This window comes from Dromiciops gliroides, chromosome X, assembly GCF_019393635.1.
Source record: "Dromiciops gliroides isolate mDroGli1 chromosome X, mDroGli1.pri, whole genome shotgun sequence".
NCBI lineage: Eukaryota > Metazoa > Chordata > Mammalia > Microbiotheria > Microbiotheriidae > Dromiciops > Dromiciops gliroides.
In genome coordinates, this window is record NC_057867.1 from 27,083,409 (window position 1) to 27,102,857 (window position 19,449).

Sequence of the window (19,449 nt, forward strand, 5' to 3'; positions counted from 1 at the left end):
AGACAGACAGACAGAGCCAAAAGAGCATAGCACCTCTCAGCCCCAGGTGGTCACCATTGTTCCAAAGTTGCTGAGGTCAAGGAAGATGAAGAGTGAAACAAAGAAGGTTAAAATTTGCAACAGACAAGCATTGGCAACCTAGTCAGTATCAGATCTGAGATGCAGAGGTGGGGGGAGCGAGCAAGAGAGCATAGCATTGTTGAGGCTGAGATGGTCCCCACTGTCCCAAAGTTGTTGAGGTAAAGGTTGATGATGAGTAAAACAAAAGTGGTTGAAATTTGCATCAGACAAACATTGGTAACCTAGTCAGATCTGAGATGGAGAGTGAGAGAGAGAGAGAGAGAGAGAACGAGTGAGATCCAAGACAGCATAGCATCTCTGAGGCCGAGGTGGTCGCCATTGTTCTAAAGATGTTGATGTCAAGGAAGATGAAGAGTAAAACAAAGATGGTTGAAATTTTCATCAGACAAATATCGGTATCCTAGTTGGGATCAGATCTAGGATGCAAAGAGAGAGAAAGAGAGCCAAGAGAGCATAGCATTGTTGAGGCTGAGGTGTTTGCCATTGTCCCAAAGTTGTTGAGGTCATGGAAGATGGAGAATGAAACAAAGTTGTTTGAAATGTGTATCAGACAAACATTGGTAACCTAGTCAGTATCAGATCTCGGACATGGGAGAGAGAGAGAGGGGCGGGGGCGGGGGGGGGGGGTGAAGATCGAGACATAAGAGAGCATAGCATCTCTGAGACCGAGGTGGTCACCATTGTTCTAAAGTTGTTGAGGTCAAGGAAGATGAAGAGTAAAACAAAGATGGTTGAAATTTGCATCAGACAAACACTGGTAACCTAATCAGTATTGGATCTTCAATGAAGGGACAGACAGACAGATAGACAGACAGACCCAAGAGAACACAGCACCTCTCAGCCCCAGGTGGTCGACATTGTCCCAAAGTTTTGAGGTCAAGGAATATGAAGAGTGAAACAAAGATGGTTGAAATGCACATCAGAAAAAAGATTGGTAGCTTAGTCAGTATCAGATCTGGGATGTAGTTCAGCACAATAAATTCACCAAAACATGAATTAAATACTTGCCAGGTCTGCTGACTGCACCTCCTGGACACCCACTACTACCAGCTCACCTTACACTTGGCAACGTGCTTTTCCAAATCACAGCCCCTTTGTCATGCAGGCAATGTTACTGTCCCCAGTTCATAGATGATAAAAATTGGGCCAAAAGAAATTAAATGACTTCTCCCTTGCCCATATTCTCATTGTCAATCAGCTGAACCCAAGAAGAATGGAACGCAAGGCTGTGTTCCAAGGGTGTTGAATCAAGCCTCAAAGAGTGAGCTTCAGATATAAGGCTCATTTCATTCAACATTTCCTCAGAACCAACTCTAACCCATTCTACCCAATGCTGAGAAAATGCAAAGAGAAATGAGATGGTTCAGACCCTCAAAGAACTTTCATTTTAATAGTGGAATATTCTTGGAGGCAAGGTACTAAACCAAGGCGAGACTTAGTTGGGAGCAGGACCTAGAGTCTAAGGCTCCGGAGTTTAGTCACCAAGGACAAGGGTCCTTTGGAGCTGGATGGCACCTTGGGATTGATCATCACATCCAATCCCCTCATTTTATAGGTGAGGCCCCAAAGGTCCTATGTGGTGGAAGTAACTTGTTAAAGGTCACATAGGTAAGAAGTAGCATAACTGTGACTCAAACCCAGGTACCCTTTAAACTTTCTAATAGTTAATTGATTCAAAAGTGGGAGGGCCTAACTTAGAAGATGATGAAGATGCCCCACTAGAAGTGTTCAGGTAAAGGCTGTTTGACCAATGGTCAGAGATGGTATAGAGTTTTCTCAGTTGGTATGAGTAAGGCTAGATAGTCTCTGAGGTCCTTTACAGCTCTGAGAGTGGTTTAAAGAGGTAGTGTGGTGCAATAGAGAGAATTTGGACTCAGCATTTAGAGGCCCTTAGTTGAAATCCTAACTCTGCCATTTACTAGCTGTGTGACTTTGGGCAAGTCCCTTCCCATTCCTGAGCCTCAGTTTCCTCATCTGTAAAATGAAGGAGTTGGACTATGTGGCCTCTGGGGGTTCCCTCTCAATCTAGAATTCCAAATCCATTGTTTATGGTATCTCCCATCTCCTATTACAATGTCTAGCATCTAGTAGGTGCTTAATAAATACTTTTTGGTTGCTCAATTCTAGCCCAACTTCGTGAGACAGGGAGCTTGTACAGCTGGTACAGTGGTGCTTAGACACCCTCTATTGCTATGAGTAGGCTACCCTAACTTCTCAAAGCCTCAACCATCAAATGAGGCTAACAATCAGGGAAGAGCAATTTAAATGATCCAAAGGTTGGCGGAACTTCCATAGGGAACAAGGCCATTAAATTCAGACATATTCAGTCTTGAACGAAAAAGACCAAAGAGGGACATGATCCGAGAGAATAAAATCTTCGGGTCAAATATGGCTTTGGTCGCTGCTATTAGTCAGTCACTGCTACTAGGTGCCACCCCTGAAAGACAGTTTCTGAAAATAAAAATGTCCAATAGCAAGCAGGCTTAGCTAGGTGGTACAGTGGTTTGAGCCCTGGGCCCAGACTAGAGAAGAATTGAATTCAAATCCAGCCTCAGACACTTACTAGGTATGTGATCCTGAGCAATTCACTTCACCTGTTGGCCTTAGTTTCCTCATATGCAAAGTGGGGATAATACTACTACCTACTTACCTGGATTGTCGTAAGGATTAAATCGAATAATATTAAATAATATAATGTTTGTAAAATGCTTAGCATAGTGTCTGGCACATAGTAAGCCCTAGCTTACTTGCTTGCTTGTTTTTTTTCTTTTTCTTTCCTTTTCTTTCCTTTTCTTTCTTTTTCTTTTTTTTTTGCGGGGCAATGAGGGTTAAGTGACTTGCCCAGGTTCACATAGCTAGTAAGTGTCAAGTGTTCGAGGCTGGATTTGAACTCAGTGCTTTATCCACTACAGCGCCACCTAGCTGCACTCCAGCAAAAGGTTATGTAAATCTATCCAAAATCCAGAGATGCTCAATCAATCAACCAACAAATACTTATTACAAAACCAAGGTCATGTAAAAATTTCTCTGGCGAAAAGGCGTCACAAGTGGAAAAATTTTAAGAAGGCCTACAGAAAGGGCTATATAAATATTAGCTGTTGTTAAATACCCACTGTGTACCAGGCCCTTTACTGGGCACTGGGAGGTACATCCCTGCCTTCTAGAAGTCTACATTCCTCTTTGAGGAAACCACATAAGCCAACCAATAGGCATTTTATGAAATATCTAAACTGTGCTAGGCCCTGGGGATACCAAACCCCCAAACTTAGCCCCGGTCCTCTAAGAGTTTACATTTCTAATAGGAGAGACAATGTGTAAAACAATTAAAAACACCGGGGAGATAGAGCTGAGGGAGGGGTGAAAGGAATAAGCATTTATTAAGTAGCTCTTCTGAGCTTTCTAAGTATTATCTCATTTGATTCTCAAAACAGCCCTGGGGATTTTATAGATGAGGAAACTGAGACAAACAAAGCTTAAGTAACTTGCTGAGGGTCACACAGTTAGTAAGTGTCTAAAGCTGTATCTGAATTCAGGTCTTCTTGATTACAGACAAAGTATTATGGTCCCTGCTCTCAAAGAACTTACATTCTAGGTATAGTGAGTGATAATGGGCTCATATGTCATTGTATTGATCAGTGGCTCAAACCATTAGGAAAAAAATGTCTATAAAAAGAAAAACAATGGAATATTAGATGCCCTGCTACATAAAGTAGAAGTAGCTATTTTTGAATTTGTCATCAAATGCCTAGAATATATGGGTCTCAGAGGTTCAGGATCAAAATCTTGGCCAACTTCATTTTACAGATGAGGAAACTGAGGTCCAATGAGAGGCCTCGAGGGCCTAGGGACCCACTCGGGTCTCCCGATTTCAAGCTTATAATAACTAGTCCTTTCCAATACATTGGCTTGTCTCCAATATGGGGACAAAACCCAAGGTAAGCATGAACCAGATGTTGATGATGCAGTTGCTGACCCCATTCATTGTTCATTATCCCAGGTAATGCTTTGGCCATAATGGATGAGGTAAGGTCCCACCCACTGAAAAGCAGAGGATGAGGTCACAATGTTGGCTCAGAGCTTAGCCAATCAGCACAATCCTGCGCCTTTAAATTCTGGCTGAAAGCAGCACTGGCTTCAGAGGGTAGGACTGGGCCCAGGAGGTAGGCTGGGCCCAGGAGGCAGGACTGGGCCCAGGAAGCAGGACTGGGCCCAGTGTGGCTCACTGTCTAGGACTGGGCTCAGAGTCTAACTAACAACCTGCCCCTAGAGGCTGGCATCAAGTGACCCAAGCTTGGGAGTAACAAAGCTGAGGGATCTTTTGCCCCTTGTTCTGCACAGAGGGAACTCCCCCATTGCCTTTTTGTTTTAATATACTTAGACAGAGGCATGGCTTGGAGAGCTGATATCGTGACCATCAGCAGGTGGGGAGCTAGGGAATACAGATTCTAGTTGGGGAGGTAGAGGAGGAGAGTAAGGCCCTCTTCCTTTGCCTGCCATAGCCTTCTCATTCATCGCCTTCTTTCTTTCCCCTGCAGGCTTCATTGGGTCTCCAGACTTTCGGGGGCAGAGAGAACTATCTCAACCATCTAATTACGCAGGTCCGTGGCCCAGCAGAGAGCTGGGCATGAAAAATCTGGGGCCTGTTGTCGAGCAAAATGGAGGTGAGTGTCCCTTACTCCTGTGTTCATTCCTTGGAGTTCCTTACACAGTAGGGCAGCTCCCTAACAAAGCAAAAAGTCAGGCTCAGGCTCAGGCTCTGGCATCTTCTTAGGTGGGTAGGCCTCAGTCTTCCCTTGGAGGCTGATGGGACTCAGAACTCCTTCCTTGAGTTCTAGTTGTTAGGCCAGTTGCTTCCCAGCTAGGGCGTGCCCAGCAAAAGACTTTGTCAAAGTTAAAAAGAAGGGAAAAAAATATACTGTTGATGGCAAAAGACCAAGGTTCAAATCCTTGCTTTTGTACTGTTGAGAGGAGACAAGTCAGGTTCTATACTGGTAATAGCCACCCCATCAGGATGTTTGGTTGTGAGATAATTATAATGCCTTAGTGGGAATCGGGTGCTCTTGCCTCATCTGGGCAAGCAGGCCTTTGATTTCAATAGCCAGTGGCTTCCTTCCTTCCAGCCTCTGAGGATTCGGTGCAGTTTGTGGCCGACGGTCCAGCACCCAGAACCGAAGGAAGCGAACGGCTTCGTCACCTACACCCCAGCCTTGAGCCTTCCCACCCCGGGCAGCAGCTGGCCGGCAATCCCACTGACGCCCAGGCACTCATCCACACCTGCCCGCCTTCTGAAGCCCAACCCGACCCAACGGGGCACCCCCCGACACTTCCTTCCTGCGCTTCAGAAACACAATCGTGTTGGGCCCACGCCCCCGTCGAATGCACGGAGCTGGACCTTCACAAGTTTTCCAGCTGCAGCCCTTACACCAGTGCAGAAGGGCACAGGGAAGCTGTCATCTGGGCCATGCCAGGGGGCACCGGAGATAGAGCGGGGTTCACCCCTTCCTTATACCACTTAGAGGGAAAGTCTCCTGCACCGGATTCTTCCTTTAAGGTAACAACATAAGGCTAACATTACAAAATGGTGGGCATTCTGGGACACAGATGGTGGGAGAGTCCAAGGGTCTAAACAGTCTTCTCTGCTTCCTCCCTAGATCTCTTCGGCCAATGGCGGCCACATGTCCTGGTAAACTGTCAAGCCACCTATTACTGGACTTCAATCAATTGGCTCCAGTATTGATGACTTTTTCCGTATCTGCTCTGCAAGCCTGGGGAGGGTGCAAACTCAGCTCCCCAGGCTAGTCTCCCTCCATTTTCCAAAAACAACTGATTTAACTATCTGAATGGTCTTTCTTGTGTCTGGGCAAAGGGAAGTGGGTGCCGCCACAAGATTTGCTTTTGGACATTTCTTTTCTTTCTTTCTTTTTTTTTTTACTAAGCTCCCCAAAGGAACTGAGAAGTTAAGGGAAGGGTATGGTAAAAGGAGGGATTGAGATTTTCACTAGCAAGTCCAACCCTGATCACAACCAATCCCTTCCCTCCCCCAGCCTCCAGTTTTTTAGAGGTTGGCAAAGAATCTGAATTTATATGGATTTGAACATTCACTTGAAAAACCCTCGGTAGTTTCTGACTGCCAAAACAGTGGTGGGCCCTGGGAAAAAAACCAAACCAAACAAAACACCATACTCGGCCTTGAGAGTTCAAGGCCAGTTGGTCTCCACTGCCCATCCCCGCCAACTCAGGAAGTACCCAGCCCGTGGGCTTCACCTTCTTGACTCTTTCTGGCCGGCTGGTGGAGACCTGTGCTTGCCTGGTGTTATTCCCAGCCTACTTCTGGGATCCCCCAACCACAACTTGGGCCGAAGAAAAGTGTTTTACGTTTGGTTGTCAAGAAATGGCAGCAAGGAAGATCTCAGAAGAGGCATTGGAAGGGGGAGTGGTTCAGGTCAGGGGGATCCCTTGTGGGGCTCAGGGATCATATTTATGGTGCTTTCATGAATTCAGAAGACCTCTCCTGCCTCACCTGTCTGTCAGTTACAAGAAGATTCTAGAGCATTGGCTTGCACTATTTTGTCCCCTTTCCCCTGCCATGCTTTGTCAGCTCTGACAAGTCTAACAATTATTGAGCACCTTCTTTTACAAAGCCCTGTGACTCTTCTGATATCTGGAAATGATGCAGGGACTTAATTTAGATAGGAACCTGCTCAGAAGCTTAATAAACCAAGCAATATTAGTTAGGTCAGATCTGCCTCCTGCCCCCCCCCCCCCCAGGGATGTTGGGGGAAGGGCAGGAGTTTGCCCCCTCCCCCTCCTCTCTCCCAGCTGTGCTTCAGCCCCAGGGAGACTGCACAATCCTGTTACCATCTGAACAGGCCCTGATCCCCAGCAGGTACCCTCTTAACAGAGGCTGGGAACACCACAGGGGGCTCCTTTCTTCCTTCTGCTTTGAATTACTCAAGCCCTCCCTCTCCGCTTTTAGGGATCTCTGACATGTGTGTGTTGGGGGAGGGGACAGAGGGGGAGCCTGCCCAGGCAGGGGGCTGTCAAGACTGCATTTTAAAACTTTGCTCTGGATACTACAATATTCCATTCTCTCTCTGCCCCTGGGCTCACCTCCTTCTCTCATCTTTGGGGGGGTGGTGTGAAGTGTGTGAGGCTTCTTTGAATTGAGGGTGGGGGAGCATAGATAAAGTATAGCTGACTGGCCTGGCCCATAGAGTTAAAGACATTTCCTGGTTTTGTTTTTATAGTTAACATTAGTAGGGAGCCCAAGATTGTCATTTTCCCCAAGTTGTAGGGGATAGAAAAGTATACCTGACTTCCCTCCTCTGTATAGGGTTGGAGACATTTCCTGGTTTTTGTTTTTGTTTTTATAATTGAGAAGCCTGAAAAGGGTTTTGAGGTTCTTGTTTTTCCAGAATTTCAAGAACCTTTGAGGGGAGAATGACAGTGGGGTTGGGGTGGAGCTTGGGTGTAAATTTAGGGACAGCAACAGGCTAGATTGCACTACCACCAGCATCTAGCCTGGAACATGGCCAGGGACTTACCAGCCCCAGCATATTCTGTGCGCTTAGCTCACTATGGGCAATGGGGGCAAGGTCACAAAGGGGCCCAGAGGGAGAAGCTCTGGAGAAATTCCAACAATCCCAGTGGGCCCTCAGGAATATTTGAGGACAGTTCTAGAGGGGTTTTTTGATCAACTTTTTTTTACTTGTTTTGGCCTCCTATAGGAGGTGGGCAGAGTGGGGGGGAAGAGGGCACTAGCTTTGGAAGTGATAGGCTGTGGTTCTTTCACTTGCTGTGCCTCAGTTTCTCTCTTCATAAAATTGGGGATTTGGAGGACAGGTGGGGCCTTCTTGCCAGCTCTGAATCCAAAATTTGATTGTTTCCCATATCATTTCTTCATTTAGTCTTTTTTTTGCATAGTAATTAACGTCATTGGGGGAAAACATTTTTTTCCCTTTGTGGGTTTGGGGGAGTGGCTGTTTATCTTCATCTTCAAAGCATATAATATGTGAATGTGTTTTTAGAGAGGATTGTGTTCTGCCACATTTTAAGTTGATGACAGGGCAAAAGGAACCCTTTGTCTCCTCTTGCTCTTCCTCCTCCTTTTCTTCCTTCTCCTTTTGCTCTTGTTCTTTTCCTCTTCCTCTTCCCCTGCTCTTCCTCCCTCTTCCTTCCTCCGGGCAAGTTGCCAAGCCGCGGTGCCTTCCGGAGCCTAGGAGCAGCCAACTGGCCAAGAGGTCCAATTTCCCCCTTCCCAAAGCCCTTCAGGTGCTCAAGTCTCTGCTCTCCGAAAGGGGGAGGGTATGTACTGTACTGGTTGTCATTGTCAAGAGGTGCTCTCGGACTCTTAAGGGGAAGAGGAGCAAATTTCCAAGCAAATGTGACTCTCTTACTCACCTTGGAGTCTTTGCTAGGGCCAAATTTATTCCCCATCAAACTGGTGCTAAGCAGTTGGCCAACTGATCCCCATTTGGGGCCAACTGGAGCATGAGTTGCGGGGAGGGGGGTTGGTCATGAGACCTACTGTTTTTATCTAAATACTGTAACTCAGGGCTTTCCAACTGGTCATTAGGGAACGTGCCTCCTTTTGCTGAGTCTGTTTAGAGTTTGTTATTCCTAAATCCAAACTATAGGGTCTATGGAGCCATTGGCTAATATAGAATATAGACAACTGTAATAATCACTGTGTCATTTGGGGTAATGGATCACCACCACAGGGTTGCCAGGCAGAATGTAGCCATGGACCAAGGATTTCAAGACCACATGAAATCACTGATTTGGGATAAACAAAACTAGCCATAGGCTAGATCCACTGGACCAGGATACGACAAGGAAAGGGATACCTGAAGAAAAATCACTGGGGATTTTGGCAGTATACAGCCAAACCCACTGCAGGTACTGGGAGCAAGGTCTTTTTAAATCTTTCTCTTTTTTGTAGGTACTGTATCCCCTCATCCCCTTTTGCTATAATAATGGGGTACATCTTCTGTTGGTTTGTTTTTTCCTTTCCAGGCCCCACCCCCTTATTTTTTCATCTTCTGGTAAATGATGATGAGCAACCAGAATCCTGTTGACATGAATGATTATTCCCAAGGCCTTCATGGAGGCTATAACCACAGTGCTAACAAAAAAATGGTCAAGGGGTCAGAGGCCCAGCACTGGCTAATGCTGGAAGATAGACACTGTAAGTAAGTTGGGGATTACACAAGCTTGTAGGTACTATTTCCCTACCTCACAGGGATGTTGTGGGGACTTTGCTTAGTTAGAAGTGTGTATAAGCTGAGTGATTATGAGATTATTAATTGTTATTATTATTGTTGTTGTTGTTGTTCTTGTTATATATTAAGAGTGTGCTTTTCCTGGAAGGGTTTTTTTTTTTAATTGGTGAATAGCCTATGAAAGGATCCCTAAGTGGCTCACAAAAGACTTCAACCCCTAGAAGGCTTTCAAAGCTGGTGATTCTGCTTAAAAGTCTAAAATTTAGTTGCCATCCACAATTGTCACCAAGTGGGATCTGAACAAAGGTGTGGCTAGAAGGGTGTCAGGGTGTTGTGAAAATACTACATACAGTGGGCTCCATCTGTGAGGAGAGATGCTAGGAAGGGATAGGAGAGAGAGGGAGGGGAGAGGAGAGGAGAGGGGAAGGAAGAAAAGAGAGGGAGTGAGAGAGAGAGAGAAGGAAGAAAAGAGGGAAGCAGAAGAAGGGGGAATGGAGAGGAGAAGAAAATAAAAGAGGAAAAGGGGAGAGAAAAAGGGAAAGAAAAAAGAGGAGAGGGGTGCAGGAGGAATATAGAATAGATGAAGGAGGGGAGGTGAAGAAGCTATCCTCCATTTGCCCAAACTATCTTCTCTCTCTGTTTATCTCTCTCCCTACCACCCTACATGGCTCTCTCCACCCCCCCTCCCCATTACCATGGGTACCCAAGCACCCTTCTCCCCACCATTTTCTTCTTTGGTCCCTCCCAGGTGAGATTTGCTTAAGAAGCAACAATAAGGGGCAAAAGTGGTCAGATGCAAAGGCTTTCCTCACTCTTTCTATATCACGGTTGGCTTAAGCCAAAGTCAATATGAGAGTGTGCAGTTTGGCTCCTTGAGTATAAAGAAGATGGAGTTTTGTTGTTGCTTTTTTGTTTATGATTTTTCTTGTCATTGTTTTCATTAGTTTCATAGATAGTATGAGTGACAGGGGCCCTCAGAGGCCACATGGATGAGGCCCAAGACAGAAAGCAATGAAGTGATTGGCTGCCCCGGTCACACTGGTAGAGCAGCAGGGGCCTATGAAGCTGGCCCTGGGTCCTGACTCCAGATTCACTAGGATCCCTGGCCTCTGCTCTTCCCTTTTGTGTGAATATACAATATGTATTTCTAGGTGTGAGGGACTCTGTTAGGGGCAATGTTGCCTGCCAGCCCTGGATTACTTGGAGTTTAAAAATCTGGGTTCAAATCATGGCTGTGCTGGAAACTCATGTGAACTGGGCCTCACTTTCCTTAATAAATAAAAAGGCCTCTAGGGTGTTTTGTGGCTCTAAATTCTAAAATTCTAATAAATAGCCACTTAGGCTATTTTGTGAAGCAGGGGGCACAAGCAGGGAACCCCACTGGGGTGTGGGATGCCAGCTACATATTTATTTTGGTGGCATTTCCAGGGAATTTATTTGATAGTTTGATATTTGAAGGCTTGTCCTCAAACCAGAGGTTGTGTGCACAGGGTGAGAAGGGAAGTTGCAGGATGTTTCAAGTCCTCCCCAACCTGGGATTGTCCCCCCAAAGCTGTCCAATCTTGGCTTGCTTATTCTCACCTCCTCTAGGGGCTCAGTAACATTAGCAGGTTGGGCTCCCTTCCTTGGACAAGCCTGGGAATTTTATATTGAATGTAAATGATATTCTGTTGTAATAGATATTTATGGAGGTTTCTGCAGATCTTTGGACATCTTGCATGTTTGGCACAAATATGTTGAATTTGGTTTTATGATACTCTCTACATCACCTCCTAAGTGTCAACAAAATAAAGAAACAAAGTATTCTTAGTGTTTTGATGAATTTCTGGGTCTTTGCGTTCATCTGGTACATGAGGGTGGGGAAAACTTTACTCTAGGCTAAATCTAGTCTCCATTGCCCACTATGGATCTCTAGAGCATTTTGACTCAGTGGGCCTCAGTTCCCTCATCTGTTGAAGTCTGACCAGATGTCCTCTAGGGTCCCTCTGGCAAGATTATAGTCATCTAGTGCAGGGCTTCTAAAATGTTTTCCCTTTTCACAACTCCTTTCTGCCTGGGAAATGTTTATGTGACCCCAAGGTATATAGGGATATAAAATAGGTATGCATAACCTTTTACTGTTTCCAAATTTGTTGTGACCCCTACATTCAAGTTACATAACCCCATATGGGTTTAAGAAGCTTTGCTCTAAATGACCTGTGGGTGGGTCACTTCATTCTGCCAGCTTCAGTTTAAGAAGTAGAATAGGGGGCAGCTAGGTAGCACTGCAGTGAATAAAGCACCAGCCCTGGATTCAGGATGACCTGAGTTCAAATCCGGCCTCAGACACTTGACATTTACTAGCTGTGTGACCTTGGGCAAGTCACTTCACCCTCAATGCCCCACAAAAATAAAACAAAACAAATATATATATATCAAGAAGTAGAAGGGGGCAGCTAGATAGCACAGTGGATAAAGCACCGGCCCTGGATTCAGGAGTACCTGAGTTCAAATCCGGCCTCAGACACTTGACACTTACTAGCTGTGTGACCCTGGGCAAGTCACTTAACCCCCATTGCCCCACAAAAAAAAAAGAATTAAAAAAAAGAAGAAGTAGAAGAAGAGAGATGGGAGAGTTGGGCAAGAGATCTGGGGAAATTGACTGGCAAGTTTTGAGCTAAGATCGTGAAAATTCTTTTCCTTTCAGCTCACTTAGGACAAAGGTCGAACCTTAAGAGGGACACCCAGGAAAGTTAAGAGCTGAGAGAGAAAGGACCTTATATAATAATGGACACTGCAGCTAGTCCAGGAAAGGCTTAGCTTAGCACCGCTGCTGGGCTGTGTGGAATTCAGTCCACCTTGCTACTCCTGATGAGGCCCGAGTCCTTCTCCATCTGATGGATGGATCCGCATCTAAGTTGCTCTTTAAATTGTTGTGCTGGGAGATTCTTGCCTGGTTGTTAATGATCCTTTTATATGGTCCAGGAACACTTAAATATTTCTGGGCTGATTCAGTGGGTTCTTCTTGCCTTGGAGTCATTCTCGTGCCTGGAATATTGCCCTGGGTCCAGCCCCCCAGCCCCCACAGTGGCATTCCAATAAAGGCCTCAGAATAACTTTGGTGGGGCGGTTGTCTGGACAGTATGGTTACAGTGGGGCCGGCTTGCCCAAGGGTGGATTGTGGGGACCCCCAGAGGCAGAGCAGTCACAGTCAGTGATCACATGTGGGACCTTGAGCTGAGGGGGACTGCAGAGCTCACCCCCGCCCCCTGCCATCCCCAGCCAACAGATGGAGAACTTGGAGGCCACACAGAAGATTGCCTATTGGGAGCCCTAATTTAGAAGTCCTTAGGAACCTTTTTTTTGGTACCAGACTCCTTTGGGCATGCTAAGCCTTATGGAAGTTTTCACCAGGTTGTTCCAACTTGAAAAGGTATAGTCTTGAGGGCTCTAATGAGGAAGGGGGCTCTGCAGTGGTCCATACTTCTTTTTTTAAGAATCTTTTTTGGGGGGGGGGCAGGGCAACGAGGGTTAAGTGACTTGCCCAGGGTCACACAGCTAGTAAGTGTCCAGTGTCTGAGGTCAGATTTGAACTCAGGTCCTCCTGAATCCAAGGCCAGTGCTTTCTCCACTGCACCACCTAGCTGCCCCTGGGTTTTTTAAAGAATCTTTTTAGTGGTCCATACTTCTAACACTGGTAGATGTCACTGTGGGAGGGTTGAGTTGGCCAGTCAGTATTCAGGGCATTTCTAGATTGGGCCAAAGCTAAATTCTTTCCCAAGTCTTCCTTGGCTCCCCCCTAGGGGATGAAAGGATAGAGTGGATTAGGATATGATCTTTTCTCTAGTTCTGGTCACCTCACTTTCTTACCCCTTCTGTCTCTGGAGAGGTATTCAGACACATGTTAGAAACAATTTGTCCATTTTCAATTTTTAGCCCTCAAGACCATGTGGCTCCTGTCTCTGTTTTATGGTGCCTACAGCCAACAAGATGCTATTAATACAATTACTTTTTTTGTTTGTTTTTTTTTGTTGGGGCAATGAGGGTTAAGTGACTTGTCCAGGGTCACACAGCTAGTAAGTGTCAAGTGTCTGAGGCCGGATTTGAACTCAGGTCCTCCTGAATCCAGGGCTGGTGCTTTATCCACTGCGCCATCTAGCTGCCCTTATTAATACAATTACAAAAGTTTGGAGTCTCTAGTTAAGCAAGTTTTCAACGAAGTTCTCTGTCCTAATTTAAATATTTGTGTATTTGTTGTCAACCTCTGGCCTCTTTATGTTTGAGACAAAAATGAGGACCCAGGAAATGTTTTACTTAGCGAATGAGTATAGTATATTATAGTGTTTGTTACTGGGCAGGCATGGGGACAGAGAGTTGGGGAAAGAACAAATTAATTTTGGGGAACTTCCATGTCCAGGCTTTGAAGAGGGAGGTGTAACAAGTAGTGTCAGCTGCATCTTCTGCTTACAGATGCCTATAGAGACCCAATGGCACTCCTCGATCTCTCTGTTCTCTGCCACAGTTGAAGCCTCCTCTTACTTTCTCCTCGATTCTTGGAAGCTTTGGATGTAGGAGCCCTGACGTTGCTATCCTCCTCTGAGTGTGCACCTCGGTCTTCCTTGTTACCAAAGAAACTTTCTATGGTCCGCACCTTTTTCTGCCTGCTCATTTTGCCAGCCTATTTCTTGACTTTTGACTCCTTCTTAAATTGGGGCACTGCTTCCTGGATGCACTGTCCCAAGCTTCAGAGGGTCCAAGGTGGTAAGATTTAAGGAGAGGCACATTCTCAGCTCACCCGGCCTGTGTTCTGGTTGGCAAGTAACCACAGGCTGTTTGCTCTTTAACCTGGAAACAAATCTGGTTCACTTTGGTGCCTGTGCCCCTCCCCAACCTGGGACAACCACCCACAACTGTGTCCTGTATATGAGCCCGGGCAAAACATCAGAGTTCTACCTCAGTGCCAGCAGAGACCCCTATAATCTCCCCTTGGCCAACTGCTCAACCCTCTCACCAGACTGTGAGCTGAGTTAGCTGCAGCTGCAGCAGATTCAGAGGCTCCAAAAAGTTTCTTTCTCTGGGGGGCCTGGGGCTGGATCTGTGTCAGTGCAGCCGTGGGTGGGGATCCACTCTCACCAGGTACAGCAGACTCCTCCTGCCATACTTCCAAGTCATATTTGGCTGAAAAATGGTCTTAGCCCATCCTTTCGTGGGTTCTGCTGTTCCAGGAATTGTCTTGTGGCATTATTTGGAGTTTTTTGGAGTAATTGTGTCAGGAGCTCCAAGTGCTTATTGCCTTTCCTCTGCCATCTTGGCTCTGCTCTCCTTGATTCTTTCTTGTACTTGTTATCCATATATTATTGATTCTTCCTGGCTTAGGTCTCTGGTGGGGCTGGGAATTGCCTCCTCTTTCCTTTCAGTGAATCAAGAAACCTGACACCCTGGATTCTAACACTGGCTCACTCATGAAACTTGTGTGACTTTGATCGAGTCATCAACTCCTGAGACTCAGTTTCCTCATCTGTAATATGAGAAAATCAGCCAACATGATTCATGAAGTCCTTTCTGGCTTGAAGTCCTATGGGCCAGATGTGGACAGCAAGATAGCCAGAGATAATGGCGGGGGGGGGGGGGGAACGGGGACAATGACAAAGAAACAAGGATTCATTGAATGCATATTATGTGTCAGTATTGTCCTAAGCACTTTATAAATAAGATCTCATTTGATCCTTACAACAATACCCATTTTATAGTTGAGGAAACAGAGGTGAGGTAAACTGAGGTTAAGTGACTCATTCAGAGTCACACAGCCAGTAAGGTTCTGAGGCTGAATTTGAACCCAGGTATTCCTAACTCTAGGTCCAGCACCATTACATCTGGCTGTCTGAGAGTTAAAGAAAAAAGAGAAAGAGCTCTTCTCTCCTCTCTGGAAAAAAATTAAAAATCCAGTTCTTTTACGTCATTCCCCGGCTATCTGGATGGGCCTGTTCCAGAGAAGCTATTGATCATGTCTGAGAAGCTATTGATCATGTCTGTCACTCCCCTGCTCAAGAAGTTTGAGCAGTTCCCTCTTACATCTAGGATAAAATCTCACCTCAGACACTGACTACCTGTGTGACCCTGGGCAAGTCACTTCACCCCAATTGCCTTAAAAACATCTGGGGCCATCTCCAGTCTTCCTGATGTTTATCTTGCCATCAGACCCAGATGGCTCTGGAGGAGAGAGTGAGGTTGGTGACTTTGCACAGCCCTCCCTCACTTAAATGAAATTCAATGCAAGCCGTGACATCACCCAGATATCACGGTCCTCTTTGAGAACGAAGGACAAACACACCAACCAACCAGGATAAAATATACGTCATTCAAAGCCTTTCAGAGTCTGACTTAAGTTGCTCTTTCCAAGCCTACTTCATACCATGTTCTAGCCCAATTGGTCCGGCTTCCTGTTCTCCACACCTGGTGATCCACCCCCCCCCCCATCCACAAATGACCTTCTGCCTTTCCTCTAACTCATAGATTCCCTAGCCTCCTTCAAAGTTCAGTTCAAAAGTCACCTCCTACAGGAAGCCTTCCAGAATCCTCTACTCCCTAGTACCCAGAAATGTATTTGTATCTTTGGCTACTATCCCAGTGCATGGCACAGAGTAGGTGCTTTAAAATGCTGGTTGATCGGATAAATGAAAAGAGCACTTGAAGCCCCAGATTCCTCATGCGCTAAATGAAGAACAGGCATTGATGGCCTTTAAAGTCTCTTCTAGCTAAAAGTCTACAATCCCGTGTTCTGCATAATACAGAGAGGCCATCAATCAAAGACTGATGATGCCCTTTTAATGCACGCTCTGGAAGCCAATACCAACAGAACAGCTCAGGCTGATGTGCGTATATGAGTGTGGATGTATATATATACGTGTATGGATGTATGTATGTGGGTAGGTGTGTGTGTGCATGTGTGTGTAGGCGTGTGCATGCATGTGTGCATGTGGGTATATAGGCATGTATGTATGCGTTGTGTATGTGGTATATACACACATTACATGTGTGTTCTATATACAATTTGGTGCTACATATACATATATACAAGTATATACTACATGTATACATATATACACTTTTTATATTGTGTATATATATATATATATATATATACGATATGTTGTGTGTATATATGTATAGATACAATAGCTAGGCAGCCTAAGTATTATAAGAGATAGACAGACAGATGATAGAAAGATGTGCAAATACACATTACATGCACATATATACATGTATAGTATATACCTATGTGCACATACCTACTGGAGAAGGAAATGGCAAACCACTCCAGTGTCTTTGCCAAGAAAACCCCAAATGGAGTCACAAAGAGTCAGACATGAGTGAACAACCATACATACATACAACCATATATGCAGACATACATGCACACACACACATGCACACACCCATCCACCCAAAACACACACACAAGACATGCACATATGCATGCATGCATGCCACATACAGATACCTACACACACACACACACACACACACACACACAATGACAAACACAATTTATTAAAAACTGACTGATCTGCACCTGGTCTCCATCCCCAAGCCAATGAATTGCCTGGGGCAGACGAGACTTTGTCAATTCCAGACTGATTGTTTTGTAGATCTCCCAAACTCTCCCCTCCCAGAGGTTCCCAAGCTTTCTTCCAGGACTTTAGATTATTATGCAAAAGAACCTATCTGTGAAAAACTTACTCTTCCCAGAGGCAATCTCTTTGCTCTCAGTTCTGTTACCCCATATAAACCCTGTCCTTAGTTCCCATCTTTGGGGTTTTTTTTAGCATCTCCTATGCACTGCCCTGAGTTATAACTCCTCTGTTATGGGCCTAGCGCCCCAGAAGTTTTTCTGGGATATATCAAAGAACCTTCTCCTGGAGAAACTAAACCAAAGGACAGACACACCTAAAGAGATAAGTAGCACTAGATCCGGACTGAGCTAGCTCCAGGACCACCACCCTTCATTCCAGTCTCCCGACCCCCAGGGAAATAAGATTAGGTGTGGCTGCTGCCTTCCTGGTGGGAGGAGCAGAGAGATGGCTTGAGAGATCAGGAAGCCATCCCTCACTCAACTCCTCCAGCCACCACCAGTGGGGGATGGTCCTCCCCCAATAGGGGAACTTTTCATAGTCAGATGATCACCCCCCTCAGTCCTCTATAAAAGTATCTGCCTGTCTCCTGCTGGAGGAGATTGGCATCTCAGAGCCACTCTCTGTGCCATACCTTCTAACCATGAGAAGTCCAAGGATTTCTCTCTTGGTTTCCTTTCCCTAGCACCCTAAATAAACTTATTTTATTCTAATTGGATTTGTGTGCAAGAGGATGTAATTCTTGATTTAGCTTCTTAAGACCTGGGCTCAATCACTTCTCTTTATCTTTTTTTTTTTTTTTTTTGTTTTAGTGAGGCAATTGGGGTTAAGTGACTTGCCCAGGGTCACACAACTAGTAAGTGTTAAGTGTCTGAGGCTGGATTTGAACTCAGGTACTCCTTAACTCCAGGGCCAGTGCTTTATCCACTGCGCCACCTAGCTGCCCCGCCCTGTAATTCTTTAAAGAGGAATTCCTAAGGACCCTTACCCCTATCCCAAACCCCCACCTTTTCCCCCATAACATCCTCTGTCCCGATTAAAGACCTTAATTTTGTTATATTGTTTTATTAATTTTCAGGTTGATAATGTATACAATATACACACATTTGTATATGTATTATATGTAGATACATACATTACATACATGCACATCTACATGTGTGTATATTAAAAAAAAATCCAGAGCAAGACCTCCCTCTAGCTCCTGGGGGGAATTCCCTGCTACAGTTATTCTAGTAAGACAAAGAAGCACACCAATCCAGGTGAGAAAAACATAAAGGAATATCTGATCTGTACTAGTCAAGAGAGCCAGTCTTAACCAATGACATACATCTCAATGTCCATTACAGTAAATGTAGCCAAGAACTTTCAAACACTTGGACTGGAAACTCAGAGCAGGGATGGAAACTCTGCTCAAATGTTATATCAAGTAGTTTCCAGCAGAGAAAGAGTTCTCTGCACACAGTAGGCATTTTATCAATGTACATTAAGGGAATTGGAGCTATCCAACAGTGACATATGCTGCTTTGTAAGGTGGTGAGTCACAGGAGGCCTTCAATGGAATGTTGAAAAGGGGATTCCTGCTTCAGTTAGGGCCCCTAAGATGTTTTCCAACTCCAAGATTCTGGGGGTTCTGTGATTTTCTCTGTGATCCCTTCAAGAAGTGATTTTTGCTTTTGGCTGCTAGGGAAAGGGATAAATGTTCTTCAAGTTTTAGCAGGAGTTGTTAATGTGCTCCATCCCTATGCAAGATTAAGGTGCTCCAAGGAGCCTAGTGGGCAGTGTGAGCAAAAGATTGAGAGCAGAAGGAGACTGTGTGAGAGGTTAAGAGATGAGAGATTCTGAATGTGGATACACAACTCTCTCCTTCCCCCTTGGCTGTTTGCAGCTTTTTACCATGGGAGGAGCCCTGTGTCCCATCATTCCAATCCTTGCCAATGTCCAGGAAAGAAAAGGGCCTAAGGCTGGGAGCTCTAGGTGGGCCAGGTGGCCAGCAGCCACACGCCCCTTGCAGCTTCTGCCCTACCAAGCAGTATACAACCTGGTGACATCAGAGCTGGGTCGGGTCCTGGGGGGGGGGGCACAGTAGAGATTCAGCCCTAGAATAAAGATGTAGGCTGCCTACTGGAACTAGGCAAACTAGCACTAGTGGACAAGAGCCAAGCCAGACTTATAAGGGTACCATATCCCCTGATGAGAAGAAAGAGGACAAATTGTCTTCTCATAATATTTCCTAGCTCTTAGCTGAAATAGAACAGTGACCCCTGACAAAGAAGGTTCAGAAATTCAATTCCTTCCCCTCTCTTCCCATGAGCAACGAAGGTAGTTGGGAATATCCGAGGAAGATAACATTGAACAAAACAATTTCTTTATACTTGTCCTCCATGACAGCTCCTATGCTGTGTTTTAGTAAATCATGTGATTAATTTTAAAAGAATGTGGCCACTGAAGAGATCATCTTCTATGCCTTATGAATAAGGCTGGTCAATGACAAAAGCAGGAGATTTCCCAAATGAGCGGCAGTAGTAGAGCCACTA

General features: G+C 45.4%; 1 protein-coding gene across 2 annotated transcripts in view; it reads left to right on the forward strand.

Moving 5' to 3' along the window:
• EDA2R (ectodysplasin A2 receptor) overlaps nt 1-5,880 on the forward strand; it is a 33,163-nt gene extending 27,283 nt beyond the window's left edge. For both annotated transcript variants that reach the window (XM_043974548.1, XM_043974547.1), the window contains exons 6-8: nt 4,617-4,742; nt 5,202-5,632; nt 5,733-5,880. In XM_043974548.1, the coding sequence (XP_043830483.1) occupies nt 4,617-4,742; nt 5,202-5,632; nt 5,733-5,768 (593 nt within the window). In that variant the 3' untranslated portion in view covers nt 5,769-5,880. The remainder of the gene's footprint in view (nt 1-4,616; nt 4,743-5,201; nt 5,633-5,732) is intronic.
• The last annotated feature ends 13,569 nt before the right edge of the window (nt 5,881-19,449 follow it).